Below are 15,031 nucleotides of genomic sequence, written 5' to 3'. Positions count from 1 at the left end.
TTTCAGCACTTTAGGGATACAGAATCAAAAAGGGTAGCAAATGCAGCACTCAAAGTGTCATATCTCAATGCACAGAGCATAAGAAATAAGGTGGATGGTCTTGTTGCAATATTACAGGTTACTAGGTATGATGTTGTCGCCATCATTGAATCGGGGCTGAAGGATGTGTGTAGTTGGGAGCTGAATGTCTGCACTATTGTCATTCACTTTTCAAGAGGTCTAGAATGCAAGAGCATGGATGTGATGCTGAGCTTTATAAGGCACTGGTGAGGCCTCACCTTGAGTGTTGTGAATGGTTTTGGCTCCTCATCTAAGAAAAGATGTGTTAGCATTGGACAGGTTTCAGAGGAGGTTCCTAAGGATGATTCCAGGAATGAAAGGGTTTCGTACAAGGAACGTTTGATAGCTCTGGGTCTGTACTGGCTAGAATTTAGAAGGATGGGAGGGGGGAATCTCATTGAAACCTTTCAAATGTTGAAAGGCCTTGACAGAGTAGATGTGGAATGGATGTTTCCCATGGTGGGAATTACCACAGGCAGCAGTGGAGGCCAGGTTGTTGGGTGTATTTAAGGCAGAGCTTGATAGGTTCTTGATTGGACACGGCATCAAAGGTTACAGGTTGAGAGAGAAAATAAATCAGCCATAGTTGAATGGTGGAGCAGACTCGATGGGCCAAATGGACTAAGTCTGCTCCTATTTTTTATGGTTTTACAGTCACTGAGATTAGGTTTCTTTTCATTACACTGCCTGGGGGAAGACACTTTTAAGATGCCATGAAGTGTTTGTTTTAATAGCCCAATAGCACTTTCCAGAAGAGGGTTTTGGAAGGCGATTTGCAGGATGTTGATCCATATTTGAACCAAGACTATGTTGAGGTCTGGAGGAGATTGATGCAAACCTGGCAAAACTTAGGAGTTTAGTTACCACTGAGTATGTAATGCTGTTTGATAGATCTGTAAACAAAAAAAATCCTTTGTCACTTTGCTGGTGATTGATATCAGACTGATTGGTTAGTAATTAGCCTGATTGTATTTGTCCCACTCTATGTAAACAGAACCTATAAGGACAACTTCCCTAAGTTTTCCGGTGGATGGAATAGCTTAGCCAAATGTATAGATGGTTCTAAAGTACAGGTCATCACTGCTACAACGAAAAAGTTATCCGGTCACATCGCCTTTGCTTTGCCCAGTTCTCTCAGCCACTTCAAGAAAGGCAGTGCCAGCAGGTTGGCATCTGTTCTGGTTGGAATCTCAGGAGGAAGTTGATAAAGATTGGTGTCCTGGGGTGAATTCCGAAGTTGAAGATCTTATGCTTGTGAGCCTGAGAATCTGAGGACAAGGAATGGAGGTGCCCTGTCTTAGGGCTGGAGACCTGTCTTGGTGTGTGCGGATCGTCAGGATTTCTCTTCCACCCAACCAAATTATTTATCATGAGCACTGCATATGCATGGTGCTTAGCATTTTCGAGGACCCCTTCCATCCACTGCACAGTCTCCTTGACCACCAACCATTAGGCAGGACGTACCATAGCATTAGTACAGTATAGTTAGAATGGGAAGTAGCTTCTTCTCCAGGCCACAAGACTACTGAACTACTGGCCACCCAGTTCTCATCACTTATAGAGTCATAGAGAAGTACAGCACAGATACAGGCCCTTTGGCCCATCTAGTCCATGCTGAAACCAATTAAACTGCCTACTCCCATCAACCTGTACAGAGACCATTGCCCTCCATACCCCTACCATCCATGTACCTGTCCAAACTTCTCTTAAACGTTGAAATCGAGCTCGCCTGCACTACTTGTGCTGGCAACTCATTTCACACTCTTACGACCCTCTGAGTGAAGAAGTTCCCCTCATATTCCCCTTAAACTTCTCACCTTTCACCATTAACCCTTGACCTCTAGTTGTAGTCCCACCCACCATGAGTGCATATGAAGCACCTGAAGTTATACTGTTTACTTTTTGACTTGTGTCATAAATGCACCTTTTGCTCAATATTGAATTCGAGAATATACTTTATTAATGTAGTTTATTTGTGATAATATTACTTTATGTATTGTGTGTGAGTTTTGTGTACTGTGCTGTGTACTTGGCCCGGAGGAATGTTGTTTTGTTTAGCAGTATACTTGTATATGGTTGAATGACAATAAACTTGAACTTGAGTGGGTGGGTGGGAAGGTGGAAGGGATAGGAAAGGGGGGATGTTTTTGTTTTTGCTGCTTGTGTTGTTGATCAGAACACCGCAGGCCTGCGATTTTGGCGCAGAATGTGTGGCGACATTAGCAGGCTGCCCCCAGTGTATTTAACTGTATGTTTCAAGAACATGTGATAAATAAATCAGAATCTGAAGATGTGACCATAAGCAGTGGAACTTCCTGATTAAAAAAAAAAGAAGGGAACCAGAATGATTTATAAATGTCCTCCAGAATCCTTTGCAGATGAAGGCGTGACCACTGAAGTGCAGTGATTGAAATTGAATACTATCATCCCATGCATTCAGAATCAAAACTGGGTTCATTATCACTGATGTATTTGCCTGCTGCTGTCTGTAAGGACTTTGTATGCTCTGCTTGTGACCATGTGGGTTTCCTCCGGGTGCTCCGGTTTCCTCCCACACTCCAAAGACCTGCCGGTTGGTAGGTTAATTCTTGTTGTTGTTCTTTCCCATGCCTGTTGGCAGCATTGGGCGGCCACCTTGCCATTTCTTCAGCATTTTGTCCGTTTTTTATGAGGCTGAGTTGCTAGCTTGACGCTCAACCCAGCACAGATGGAAAGCGTGCAAGGAACCAACTGGATTTGAACCGCTCGCCTCGAAGTCCGGTGCAGATGCCATTACACCACCAGCCAGTTTGGTAGGTTAATTGGTCATCATAAATTGATTAGACTAGGGTTAAATTGGGAGTTGCTGGGCAGTGTGGCTGCAGCTTTGAATCTCAATAAATACTGTAGATGAATCAATATGTCATGAAATTTGTTGTTTTGTAGCTGCAGTACAGTACAGATTACAACAGTTTACAAAAATAAATGATTAATGCAAAGGAGGGATAATAAGGTAGTGTTCATGGACTGTTCAGAATTCTGATGGTGGAGGGGGGAAATCTTTTGCTGAGTGGCCCTGGAATTCTTTAAATGATTAGAATGATAAATTTCTGACCATCTCATTTTTTTGGGCTGCTAACTTTATTTCTGCTGGCTTCAATTACAGCAACGCCGAGCTCCCTGTGCCAGCTGTGCCGCCTGTGTGTCAGAAACTGCCTGGGAAGACCGCGCCTACAGTACATTCCTCAGCTGCAGCTGCCCAAGCTACTGAAGGACTTTTTACAGCATCAGTAAACTGCTTCCCCTTTGCCACGGCAGTCTGCCTGGGAAGCTGATTTAAGATTTCAGCTCTGCTCCTTTCTGTATATAGACTTGTTTAAAAACCTGTTGAAACGTTGTTAGCAAATCACCGTAACCCCTCCCTCCCACCCTTTTTTGTCTTGTCTTCATAATTTGAATGAAAGAAATGGTGGTAGGAATCCGTCTCAAATGCGTGGAACAGGTGAGGTGGCTTATGCAGATTATATTCCCCTTACATAATGAATTATGTTGATGTCACTACTACTGAAACTTGAAAATGAAGTACGAGGTGTAACGCTGCATGTATACCACAAGTGATTTAAGGCAAATTTCTCACCTATGTAACACAGTATCTTAAAACAAATACTTGAAAATTAAGTCTATGAGTGGGCTTAATGAATCTGCCAATTATTGCCCCAATTGCTGTTCCACATGCTGGTGCCTAATTTAGCTAAATCCGGAGATGCCCTGGCCTTATTTCATTTACTTATTTAGAGATACAGTGTGGAACAGGCCCTTCTGGTCCAATAAGCTGCACTGCCCAGCAACCCACCTATTTAATACCAGCTTAATCACAGGTCAAATTACAAAGACCAATTAACCCACTAACCGGTACATCTTTGGACTGTGGGAGGAAATTAGAGCACCCAGAGGAAACCCCCATGGGAAGAACATGCAAACTCCTTACAGGACAACGCTGGAATTGAACTCCAAACACTAAAGCACCTCAGGTTGTAACAGTAGTGTGCTAACTGTTGTGCTACTGTGGCTTCATGGCTTTAATGCTGACTATTAATGTGGAGGCAATAGGGTCCCTCTAGCTCCACAGCTATACTTTGTGCTGTTTCCTCCCTTTCCTTCATCTTCAACTGGAATCCTCAAGGAAAGGATGGAGAGGAGAGGATTCTCCAGGGATATCCCAGTTGGGAAGGCACATCAAAGAGGAATCTGAGGGAAAATTTCTTCATTTAGAGCATGAGGTGAGTGTGGAACAAGCTGCCAATGGAAGTGATGGAATCAAATTCAATTGAAACATTTATGAGAAGTTTGGATGGGAGATGATCGGAGAGCTATGGCCTGAGTGCAGGTAGATGGGACTAGGTAGAACATCAGGTTGGCATAGACTTGGTGGGCTGAAGGGTCTGATTCTGTGTTATAGTACTCATGATTGAGATGGAATACCAGATTACCTGCTTTGTGGTGGTTGATGACATGTAGCCATTTTATTGCCCAGTGTAGCTGTAACACACAATTTCTTTACTCTTCAGTTTCCTAACTTCCTTTACAGTCCTGACCTTCTCCATTTCTCCACAAAGTGAGCACACAGAGGCTATATCATTCCCAATGCTCAAATAATAGGCTGAAGAGATGAGTGAACTCAAGTGGTTAGCTTAGAAACTTGAAGTGTTGAAGGACAGTGTTGGTTTAACACAAACCCATTGAAGGTGGTGGAGAGTAAATATGAGTTGGTTGTAAAATTGTTGGTCCTGTAGGCAACCTGCCAACAATCTACTTGGTCAACATTATCTTCAACCCATAAACACCTAATTTCTATCACTTCATAGTGTCATAGAGTGTTAGAACACTACAGCACAGAAACCGGCCCTTCAGCCCATCTAGTCCATGCTGAACTATTCTGCATAATTACATCTACCTGCACCTGGACCATAGTCTCTATGCCCCTCCCATCCATGCACAGTACATAATCCAAATTTCTCTTAAATGTTGAAATCAAACCCCCTTCCATCACATCCACTGACAGCTCATTCTACACTCTCACCACCCTCTGATGAAGAAGTTCCCCTTAAGCATTTCACCTTTCACCCTTAACCAATGACCTCCAGTTCTAGTCTTACCCAACCTCAGTAGAAAAAGAAAAGCCTGCTGCATTTACCCTGTCTATGCCCCTCAAAATTTTATGTTCCTCTTTCAATCTCCCCTCTTTCTATTATGCACTAGGGAATAAAGTCCGAATCTATTCAACCTTTTCCTACAACCCAGGTTCTGAAGTCCTGACAAAATCCTTGTAAATTTTCTCTTCACTCTTTACTGTAGGTAAGTGACCAGAACTGGATACAATACTTCAAATTAGGCCTCACCAACATTTTATGCAACTTCAACATAGCATCTCAACTTCTGAACTCAGTACTTTGATTTATGAAGGCCAATGTGCCAAAAAATCTCGTTAACACCCTATCTACCTACGACACCAATTTCAAGAAATTATGGATGTGAATCTCCAGATCCCCCTGTTCTGCCCCACTCCTCAGTGCCCTACCACTTGCTGTGTAAGGCCTACCCTGGTTTGTCTTCCCAAAGTGCAACATATCACACTTCTCTGGATTAAACTCCATCTGCCATTTTTTAGCCCATTTTCTTAGCTGGTCTATATCCTGCTGCAAGCTTTGATAGCCTTCCTAGCTGACTGCTACGCCCTTAATCTTGGTGTAATCCGCAAATGTGCTGATCCAGTTTACTACATATCATCCAAATCATTGATATACTGTAGATGACAGACAATAACAGACCCAGCACTGATCCCTGCCGCACATCACCAGCCAAAGGCCCCCAGTCAGAGAGGCAAGCATGTACTTTCACTCTCTGACTTCTCCCGCGAAACCAGTGCCTGATCCAATCCTATTTACTACCTTAGTGGTTGGTGATTGGCATCCATCTGTCTTGAAGGACAATGGGTGATGACAATCATCATCACAAGTCTGGGCGGAAGGTTTGGAGATCCCAAGATGCCCAGTCATCAAGATCCCCCTCTCAGCCTCACCAGTGTAGTCCAAAGGAAAGCTTATGAACAATATGTTTGGCACCGGCTTGGCTGCAGGAGCTGCCAGAAGAATGTTCAATGACATCCAGGTACCTTAGGACTACCTCAGTAGCATTTCATAATCATGTTCAAATAATCAACTATCAGGAAACTGGGAAAAGCGTAGCATTATATATATATATCAAAAATGGCTCCATCTCTCAGTTAATCCCTTTACCTTAACATGGAGATTTGGTTTAATCCCATATATCCACCAGTGTTTCTCATTTCTTCATTGGCTATATTTAAGAGGAAGTTAGGTATGGCCCTTGTGGCTAAAGGGATCAGGGGGTATGGAGAGAAAGCAGGTACAGGGTTCTGAGTTGGATGAGCAGCCATGATCATACTGAATGCCGGTGCAGGCTTGAAGGGCAGAATGGCCTACTCCTGCACCTATTTTCTATGTTTCTATGTTTCTATAAGTTCAATGATAAATGGCTTACAAAATTAGCCAGCTCTGCTCCCTCCTTTGTAGTTTTCTTTGCTACTTTCTTATGATGCACCATTTATCATTACCTGCATTGTGGTGTGGTGCAGCTGCTGCCTTCCAGATCCAGTGACACAAGTTCGATCCTGACCTCCAGCGCTGTTTGTGTGGAGTCTGCATGTTCTCCAGGAAGCCACATGTTTTTGTTTCTCCTGGATGCTCTGGTTTCTGGTCACATCCCAAATGCATGCAACTTGCGAGATTAATTGGGCTCTGAAAATGTAGCTGAGTGCATATGCAAATATACCTGTCAAAAATAGAATAAAAATTGTTGCTGGATTACAGTAGACAATTCCTTTTCCCATCACTATAGCAAAACTAAAGTGACAGGAAACACTGATCTGTTTGTGGGGAAACTTGATGGGAGTCTGAAAGAATAAAGTTACATTTGTGTAAATGAAGAAGGGTCTCGGCTCGAAACGTCGACAGTTTATTTACTTCCCTAGATGCCACCTGACCTGCTGAGTTCCTCCAGCATTTTGAGTGTCTTGCCTTAATGTAGATGGTTATATGCTGGTCATAGCAAACTCAATGGGTTGATGGGTGTTTCTCCATGCTGTATAACTCTATGAGAAACAGAGTTATGTTAATTTTGTTTCTTCGTCCACAAATGTCGCTTAACCTGCTGAATATTTCCACCTTTTACGAACTTTATGTCAGGTTTCCAGCATCTGCAGTATTTTGACTTTGATTCCGGCATCTTTTAGTAAGTTATACTAAACAATGCTTTCAACTAAACTCTTACAAAGAACACAGAACAGTACAGCATAATCCAGGCCCTTTGGCCCATGATGTTGTGTCAGACTAATTAAACCAACACCTCCTTATCAATCAATCCCTCTTTCTCACTCATTGACCATACTCTTCCCCTTTCTGCACTCTTATTTGCCTATCTAGGAGTCTCGCAAACATTCGTGTGCAATCTGCCTTTGCCACCACACCTGGCACTGCTTTACAGCACCCATCATTCACTGTTTAAAAAACTTGCCCTGCACATAGGGCAGCATGGTAGCATAGTGGTTAGCACAATGCTTTACAGCACCGGCCACCTGAGTTCAATTCCTGCTGCTGCCTGTCGGGGATTTGTATGTTCTCCCTGTGACCGCGTGGGTTTCCTCCCACAGTCCAAAGATTTAGGTTTGTAGGTTAATTAGTCATTGTGATTAATCTAGAATTAAATCAAGGGATTGCTGGGTGGCATGGCTCAAAGGGCCAGAAGGGTCTATTCTGTGCTGTGACTTGATAAATTAAAAATTATATCTCTAGTACTCTACCCCCTTGCACCATCATACCCTCTAGTATGATATATTTTAATTCTGGGAAAAAGATACTGGCTGTCTACATTTCGTATGATTTTATAAAATTCTATCAGATCTCCCCTCGGCCTCTGCCACTCTAGAGAAAACAGCTTGTCCAACTTCTCCTCATAGCACATGTCCTTCAATCCAAGCACAATACTTGTAAACTTCCTTTGCACCCCCCTCCAAAGCCTCCACATCCTTCCTATAATGGGTGACCACAACTCATGACAATACTCTAGATATGGCCTAACCAGAACTTTATGAAGCTGTGCCTTGGTGGCTCTTGAATTCAGAGCACCAACCAGTGAAGGCAAGCATGCTGTATGCCTTCTTTATCATCCTATGTACCTGTGCAGCCATTTTTAGGGATCCACAAAGATCCCTCTGTTCATCAATACTGTTAAACTCTTTTTGACTGAAGGTAGCTGGTTGTTACGGAAAAACCGATAAGATCCAAACCTCAGGAGAAACGTTTGATATAGGTTGAAAGAAAAGGCATTAGTTTTAACCAATCCTTCATTAGGAAGCCCTTTGCCAATTATTGCACAGAATGGCCAACATTTTGAGTCTCTTACAACCCAATTACCTTTGTTGAAATGCCTCAGATTGATCGCTGGTATTCATACAACATTCAACTAAGAAGAGAAAAATGTACCTTTTAATTATTTATGTTACATTTATATGGCTTCTTTTGGGAAAGTTGCAAGTGTAGGTCACCTGATTAGTTTCCATTAACTAGAATAGATTTTAATTCCCGGAGATGAACACAACATGCATTAGAATTGGATTGTCTTTATTACATGTATCCTTCAAATACATGAGTAGTAAAAATCTTTACATTACGTCTCCATCTTAATGTGCAATTTATAGTAATCTATAATAAATAGCATGTACAACAGGACAGTCAATATAACATAGAAGTACAATTGTATCAGTCTGATGGCCTGGTTGAAGAAGCTGTCCTGGAGCCTGTTGGTCCTGGCTTTTATGCTGCGGTACCATTTCCCGAATGGTAGCAGCTGGAACAGTTTGTGGTTGGGGTGACTCGGGTCCCCAATGATCCTTCGAGCCCTTTTTACACACATGTCATTGTAAACGCCCTGAATAATGGGAAGTTCACATCTACAGATGTGCTGGGCTGTCCGCACCACTCTCTGCAGAATCTCTGCGATTGAGAGAAGTGCAGTTCCCAAACCAGGCAGTGATGCAGCCAGTCAGGATGCTCTCAGTTGTGCCCCTGTAGAAAGTTCTTAGGTTTTGGGGGCCCTTACCAAACCTCTTCACCTGTCTGAGGTGAAAAACAGCTGTTGGGCTTTTCTCACCACACAGCCGGTATGTACAGACCATGTGAGATCTTCAGTGATGTGTATGCCGAAGAACTTAAAGCTGTTCACCCTCTCCACTGATACTTGTGTACTAGTGAACAACCATAATTTTTTCTCCTGTTAATGTCACTTGTATCATTCAACTGACTCCCGTTCTCTTGGTCCAAACAGTTTACAGGAGAATTATTTCCCCAGCAGTTCCTTCGCCCTTTCCCTCGCTCATGTTTCAATTTAAACAAAGAAATATTCCTGAAGAAAAATATCAGTAAAGCACCAGATTTCTCTTTCTGCAGAAGGTGTCTGACTTGCTAACTATTTAAAGTTAGCTTCTTCAGCCACAATCCTGAACCCAAATTTCAAGTCCCAAATGTAGATAATTTTATCATATAATTTGTAATATTACCAATGACCCATTGATGGCGCTCTCGCTTCTGAGGCGAGTCCCACACAAGATGCATGGTAGGTCAATTAGTCCATTCTGCCTATTGCACAGGAACCTTTTTGGTTCCATTACCTCCGCTGTCACCTGTATAGCCTGAAGATTATTTTCCTCAAGAGCCTATCCAGCTCCCTTTTGGAAATCCATTTTGATTTCTGTACCACTACCTGCACAGGCAGTGAGCTTTAGTCCCTCGTCCGACTCTCTTTGCTTAAAAACATGATTTGCTGTTGTTCTAGAACAGTATCAAGGGATCGCTTCACTGCTGAAAATGTTTTTAAGTTGAAACATTAAACTAAGTTCCTGTCTGATTTTTAAATATCCCATGGCATTGTTAGGAGTAGCAGAAAAGGAACGTTCTCTCCTGGCTCAATCAAGTTAATAAAATAAGAAGTTTTCAAGCTAATTTTATCTCTCCAGTTGTGGGAGCTATAGAGGCATAGAGTATTGAATTGAATTGAACTGAGTTTGTTTCTTACGCCCTTTATATACGAGTAAAAATCTTTATGTTACGTCCCCATCTAAATGTGCAATTTGCAATTTATAGTAATTTGTAATTGATAGTATGTACAACAGGACAGGCAATACAGCCTAGAAATACAATTGTATCAGCGTGAATTAATCAGTCTGATGGCCTAGTGGAAGAAGCTGTCCCGGAGACTGTTGGTCCTGGCTTTTATGCTGCGGTACCATTTCCCGAATGGTAGCAGCTGGAACAGTTTGTGGTTGGGGTGACTCGGGTCCCCAATGACCCTTCAGGCCCTTTTTCGCACCTGTCTCTGTAAATGTCCTGAATAGTGGGAAGTTCACTCTACATATGTGCTGGGCTGTCTGCATCACTCTTTGCAGAATCCTGCGATTGAGGGAAGTACAGTTCTTATACCAGGCAGTGATGCAGCCAGTCAGGATGTTCTCAATTGTGCCCCTGTAGAAAGTTCTTAGGGTTTGGGGACTCATGCCAACCTTCTTTAACCATCTGAGGTGAAAGAGGTGCTGTTGTGCTTTTTTTCACTACGTAGCCAGTATGTACAGACCACGTGAGATCCTTGGTGATGTGTATGCCGAGGAACTTAAAGCTGTTCACCCTCTCAACCCCAGATCCATTGATGTCAATAAGGGTTAGCCTGTCTCCATTCCTCCTGTAGTCCACAACCAGCTCCTTTGTTTTTGCGACATTGAGGGGAGAGGTCGTTTTCTTGACACCATTGTGTCAGGGTGATGACTTCTTCTGTATTATTTGATAGTAAGCCAATCAATGTAGCATCAGCAAATTTAATTAGCAGATTGGAGTTGTGGGTGGCGACACATAGTCATGGATGTACAGAGAGTAAAGGAGGGGTCTGAGGACACAGCCCTGAGGGGCACCTGTGTTGAGGGTCAGAAGGGAGAGGGAGCTGACCAAACCAAAACAAGCCATTTGGCCCATCTGGTCAATGTCGAACTATAACTATGCGAAGTTGTAATTTGAAAATTTGCCAATCTGTTTCCTGCAATATAACAATTACTGCATTTCAAAAACGTACTTATTTTGAAATGTTCTGAAGCCACAAAAGGCAATGCAGAGATTTCTTGTTTATTGTCACAGCTGAGTGGAAGGTAACAAACACACACTCCTATTACTCTCTGGTATATAACACTGGAGTTTAAATAACTGGCAATCCCTGAGCTCTGTGGAGAAATTATCCGGAGTCTGTAGAAACGCACAATGAATCACAAATTCTTGTTAAGAGACACAGCATACTTACAGTCTTTTCTCCCCAATGAGCCCAAGCTACCCAATTAGACACAAGCAACCTATTAACCTACTAACCCATATATCTTTGAAATGTTGGAGGAAATCCATGTGGTGACCCAGAGACGTACGAAGTCCTTCAGACAGCAGTGGAATTGAACCTGGGTTCCTGCCACTGTAATGATGTTACGATAACCACGATACTAAATGAACAAGGGGCAAGCAAAGGCATCGAACACACACCTCGGGTAATAAACTATTAAACATGCATAACTTGAGTATTCACATACACACACATGTGCCTTCACCTCATAATATTAAAGATACAATCATATACTTCCTTGCACATGACTTGCAAATTCTGATGATTCTATGCTCAGACTAGTTATGTATCTGATCCTGGACTCAGGGAAAACTACCTATCATTATAATGTTAAACTCAGTCAGTCAGGGTTGGCAGACACTTTTATTGTAGTTGAACATATAATTACAATAGTATTGACACAAACTACTGTATCTTCAATTAGAAACAACTTCCATCAAAACAGGTGTATTCTATGCAGACTGGATTATTTTTTAAGGGAATTGGAAGTTATCGGGCATGTACTGTGAATAGCACATTCTTTGAAAAAGGCAATGTTTGTAAAGGTTATCAATACTGACATTTGTGTAATGGATCCATGTGCATTTTTTGCTTAAAATGTTTGTTATTGTATTAGCATAAAGGCATTTGAATAAAAAAAAATGAATGTGCAACTGATATGTTTATTTTTTCAACAGACTAAAACCCTGTGGAAAAGTTCAAGTGGAACATTAACTTACTGGCCTGAATGCCTGTAGCTCTGTAATTACTCTTACATAAATTAGTAGTAAAGATGGCAAATGCAATGTAAGCATTCATTTCCAGAATATAAAAGCAAGGATGAAATTGGAAATAATGTCGCTTAAGGAAGCATGGTTTTCTTAAGGGAAAATCTTGCCTGATAACCTGTTGGAATTCTTTGAGGAGATTTCAAGTAGGACAGATAAAGGGGATGCAATGGATGTTCTATATTTGGATTTTCAGAAAGCCTTACCATAAGACTGCTTACCAAGTTAAGAGCCCATAGTATTACAGGAACATTACTGGCATGGTTACAGCATTGGCTGATCGGTAGGAAGCAGCGAGTGGGAATAAAAGGATCCTTTTCTGGTTGCTGCCAGTGACGAGTAGTGTTCCACAGGGGTCGGTTTTGGGACCAATTCTTCTTGTGCAGTCTATAAGTGATTTAGATGATGGAATAGGTAAGACCAGAAGATAGAGGAGCAGAAGTAGGTCAATCAGCCCATCGAGTCTGTGCCATTCTGTCATGGATTGATCCAATTCTTCCAGACATCCCCATTCCCCTGCCTTCACCCCATAACCTTTGATGCCCTGGCTAATCAAGAAACTATCTATCTCTGCCTTAAATGCAGCCAATGACCTGGCCTCCACAGCTGCTCGTGGCAACAAATTCCACAGATTTACCACCCTCTGACTAAAGTAATTTCTCTGTATCTCCGTTCTAAATGGATGTTCTTCAATCCTGAAGTCGTGTCCTCTTGTCCTGGACTCCCCTACCATGGGAAATAACTTTGCCATATTTAATCTGTTCAGGCCTTTTAACATTTGGAATGTTTCTATGAGATTCCCCCTATTTCTGCTGAACTCCAAGGAATACAGCCCAAGTGTTCCTCCTATGGTAACCCTTTCTCTCCTGGAATAATTCTCATGAATCTTCTCTGAATCCTCTCCAGTGTTAGTATATCCTTTCTGAAATAAGGAGCCCAAAACTGCACACAATACTCCAAGTGTGGTCTCACGAGTGCCTTATAGAGCCTCAACATCACATCACATTCTATACCTCTAGAAATGAAGAAAGCATTTGCCTTCTTCACCACTGACTCGGCCTGGAGGTTAACCTTTAGGGCATCCTACATAAGGACTCCCAAGTCTCTTTGCATCTCTGCATTTTGAATTCTCTCCCCATCTAAATAATAGTCTGTCCATTTATTTCTTCCACCAAAGTGCATGACCATACACTTTCCAACATTGTACTTCATTTACCACTTCTTTGCCCATTCTCCTAAACTATCTAAATCTCTCTGCAGGCTCTCTGTTCCCTCAACAATACCTGCTCCTCCACCTATCTTTGTATCATTGGCAAATTTAGCCACAAATCCATTAATCCCATAGTCCAAATCATTGACAAACATCGTAAAAGCAGCGGTCCCAACATCAAGCCCTGTGGAACTCCACTGGTAACCGGCAGCCAGCCAGAATAGGATCCCTTTCTTCCCACTCTCTGTTTTCTGCCAATTAGCCAATGCTCCACCCCTGCTAGTAAATTCCTTATAATTCCATGGGCTCTTATCTTGCTAAGCAGCCTCATGTGCGGCACCTTGCCAAAGGCCTTCTGAAAATCCAAGTACAACATATCAACTGCATCTCCTTTATCTACCCTGCTTGTAATTTCCTCAAAAAATTGCAGTAGATTAGTCAGGCAGGATTTTCCTTTGGTTTTGTTGTCAAGTTTGCTGATGATACAAAGATTGGTGGAGGGGAAGGTAGTGTTGAGGAAACAGGTAGGCTGCAGAAGGACTTAGACAGATTAGGAGAGTGGGCAAGAAAGTGACAAATGAAATACAATGTTGGAAAATGCATGGTCATGTACTTTGGTAGAAGGAATAAGCATGCAGATTATTTTCTAAACAGAGAGAAAATACAAAACTCTGAAATGCAAAAGGACTTGAGAGCCTTATGCAGAACACCCGAAAGGTTAACTTGCAGGTAGAGTTGGTGGTGAGGAAGGCAAATGTAATGTTAGCATTCATTTCCAGAGGTCTAGAGTACAAGAGCAGGGATGTGACGCTGAGGCATGCTGAGGCTGGATAAGGCACTGGCAATGCCTCACCTTGAGTATTGTGAACAGTTTTGGGCTCCTTATCTAAGAAAAGATGTGTTGGCATTGGAGAGGGTTCAGAGGAGGTTCACAAGGATTATTCTGAGAATGAATGGGTTAATATATGAGGAATTTTATGATAGCTCTAGGTCTGTACTCACTGGAATTTAGAAGGATGTTGGGGGGCGGGCTTCGGTATTTCATTGAAACCTTTTGAATGTTGAAAGGCCTAGACACTGTAGATGTGGAAAGGATGTTTCCCATGGTGATGGAGCCTCAGACAAGAGAGAACAGGCTCAGGATAGAGGGGCATCCATTTAAAACAGAGATGTGGAGAAATTTCTTTTGCCAAAAGGTGGTTAATTTGTGGAATTTGTTACCGTAGGTCATTGGGTGTATTTACGGCAGAACTTGATAGGTTCTTGATTAGACATGGCATCAAAAGTTATGGCGAGAAGGCCGGGGAGTGGGGCTGAGGAGGGGAGAAAAAAAGGATCAGCCATGATTGAATGGCAGAGCAAATATGATGGGCCAAATTGCCTAATTCTGTTCCTATGTCTCATGGTCTAATTCAGAAAATATGTGGCTTGGATGGTTGATGGTTGGGTTGAGTTGTTCTCCAATCTTGACAATTTAGTTGCAAACATTTCATCATCATGTGAGGAGACA

The 15,031-nt window shown here is 42.3% G+C and overlaps 1 protein-coding gene across 6 annotated transcripts in view; it reads left to right on the top strand.

The window, feature by feature from the left end:
- Positions 1–12,466, top strand: part of asb5b (ankyrin repeat and SOCS box containing 5b) — an 81,039-nt gene extending 68,573 nt beyond the window's left edge. For 5 of the 6 annotated variants that reach the window (XM_073048038.1, XM_073048036.1, XM_073048037.1 and 2 more), the window contains one exon: positions 3,206–12,191. In XM_073048038.1, coding sequence (XP_072904139.1) covers positions 3,206–3,333 — 128 coding nt within the window. In that variant the 3' untranslated portion in view covers positions 3,334–12,191. Of the gene's footprint in view, positions 1–3,205; positions 12,192–12,221 lie in introns of those variants that run through there. The other variant, XR_012099214.1, reaches the window with a different exon arrangement.
- Positions 12,467–15,031: the final 2,565 nt, after the last annotated feature.

The sequence above is a fragment of the Hemitrygon akajei genome, chromosome 6 (genome assembly GCF_048418815.1).
Source record: "Hemitrygon akajei chromosome 6, sHemAka1.3, whole genome shotgun sequence".
In the NCBI taxonomy this organism is placed as follows: Eukaryota; Metazoa; Chordata; class Chondrichthyes; order Myliobatiformes; family Dasyatidae; genus Hemitrygon; species Hemitrygon akajei.
Note: the sequence above shows the minus strand (reverse complement) of the source record. Positions and strands in the feature narration are given on the sequence as shown.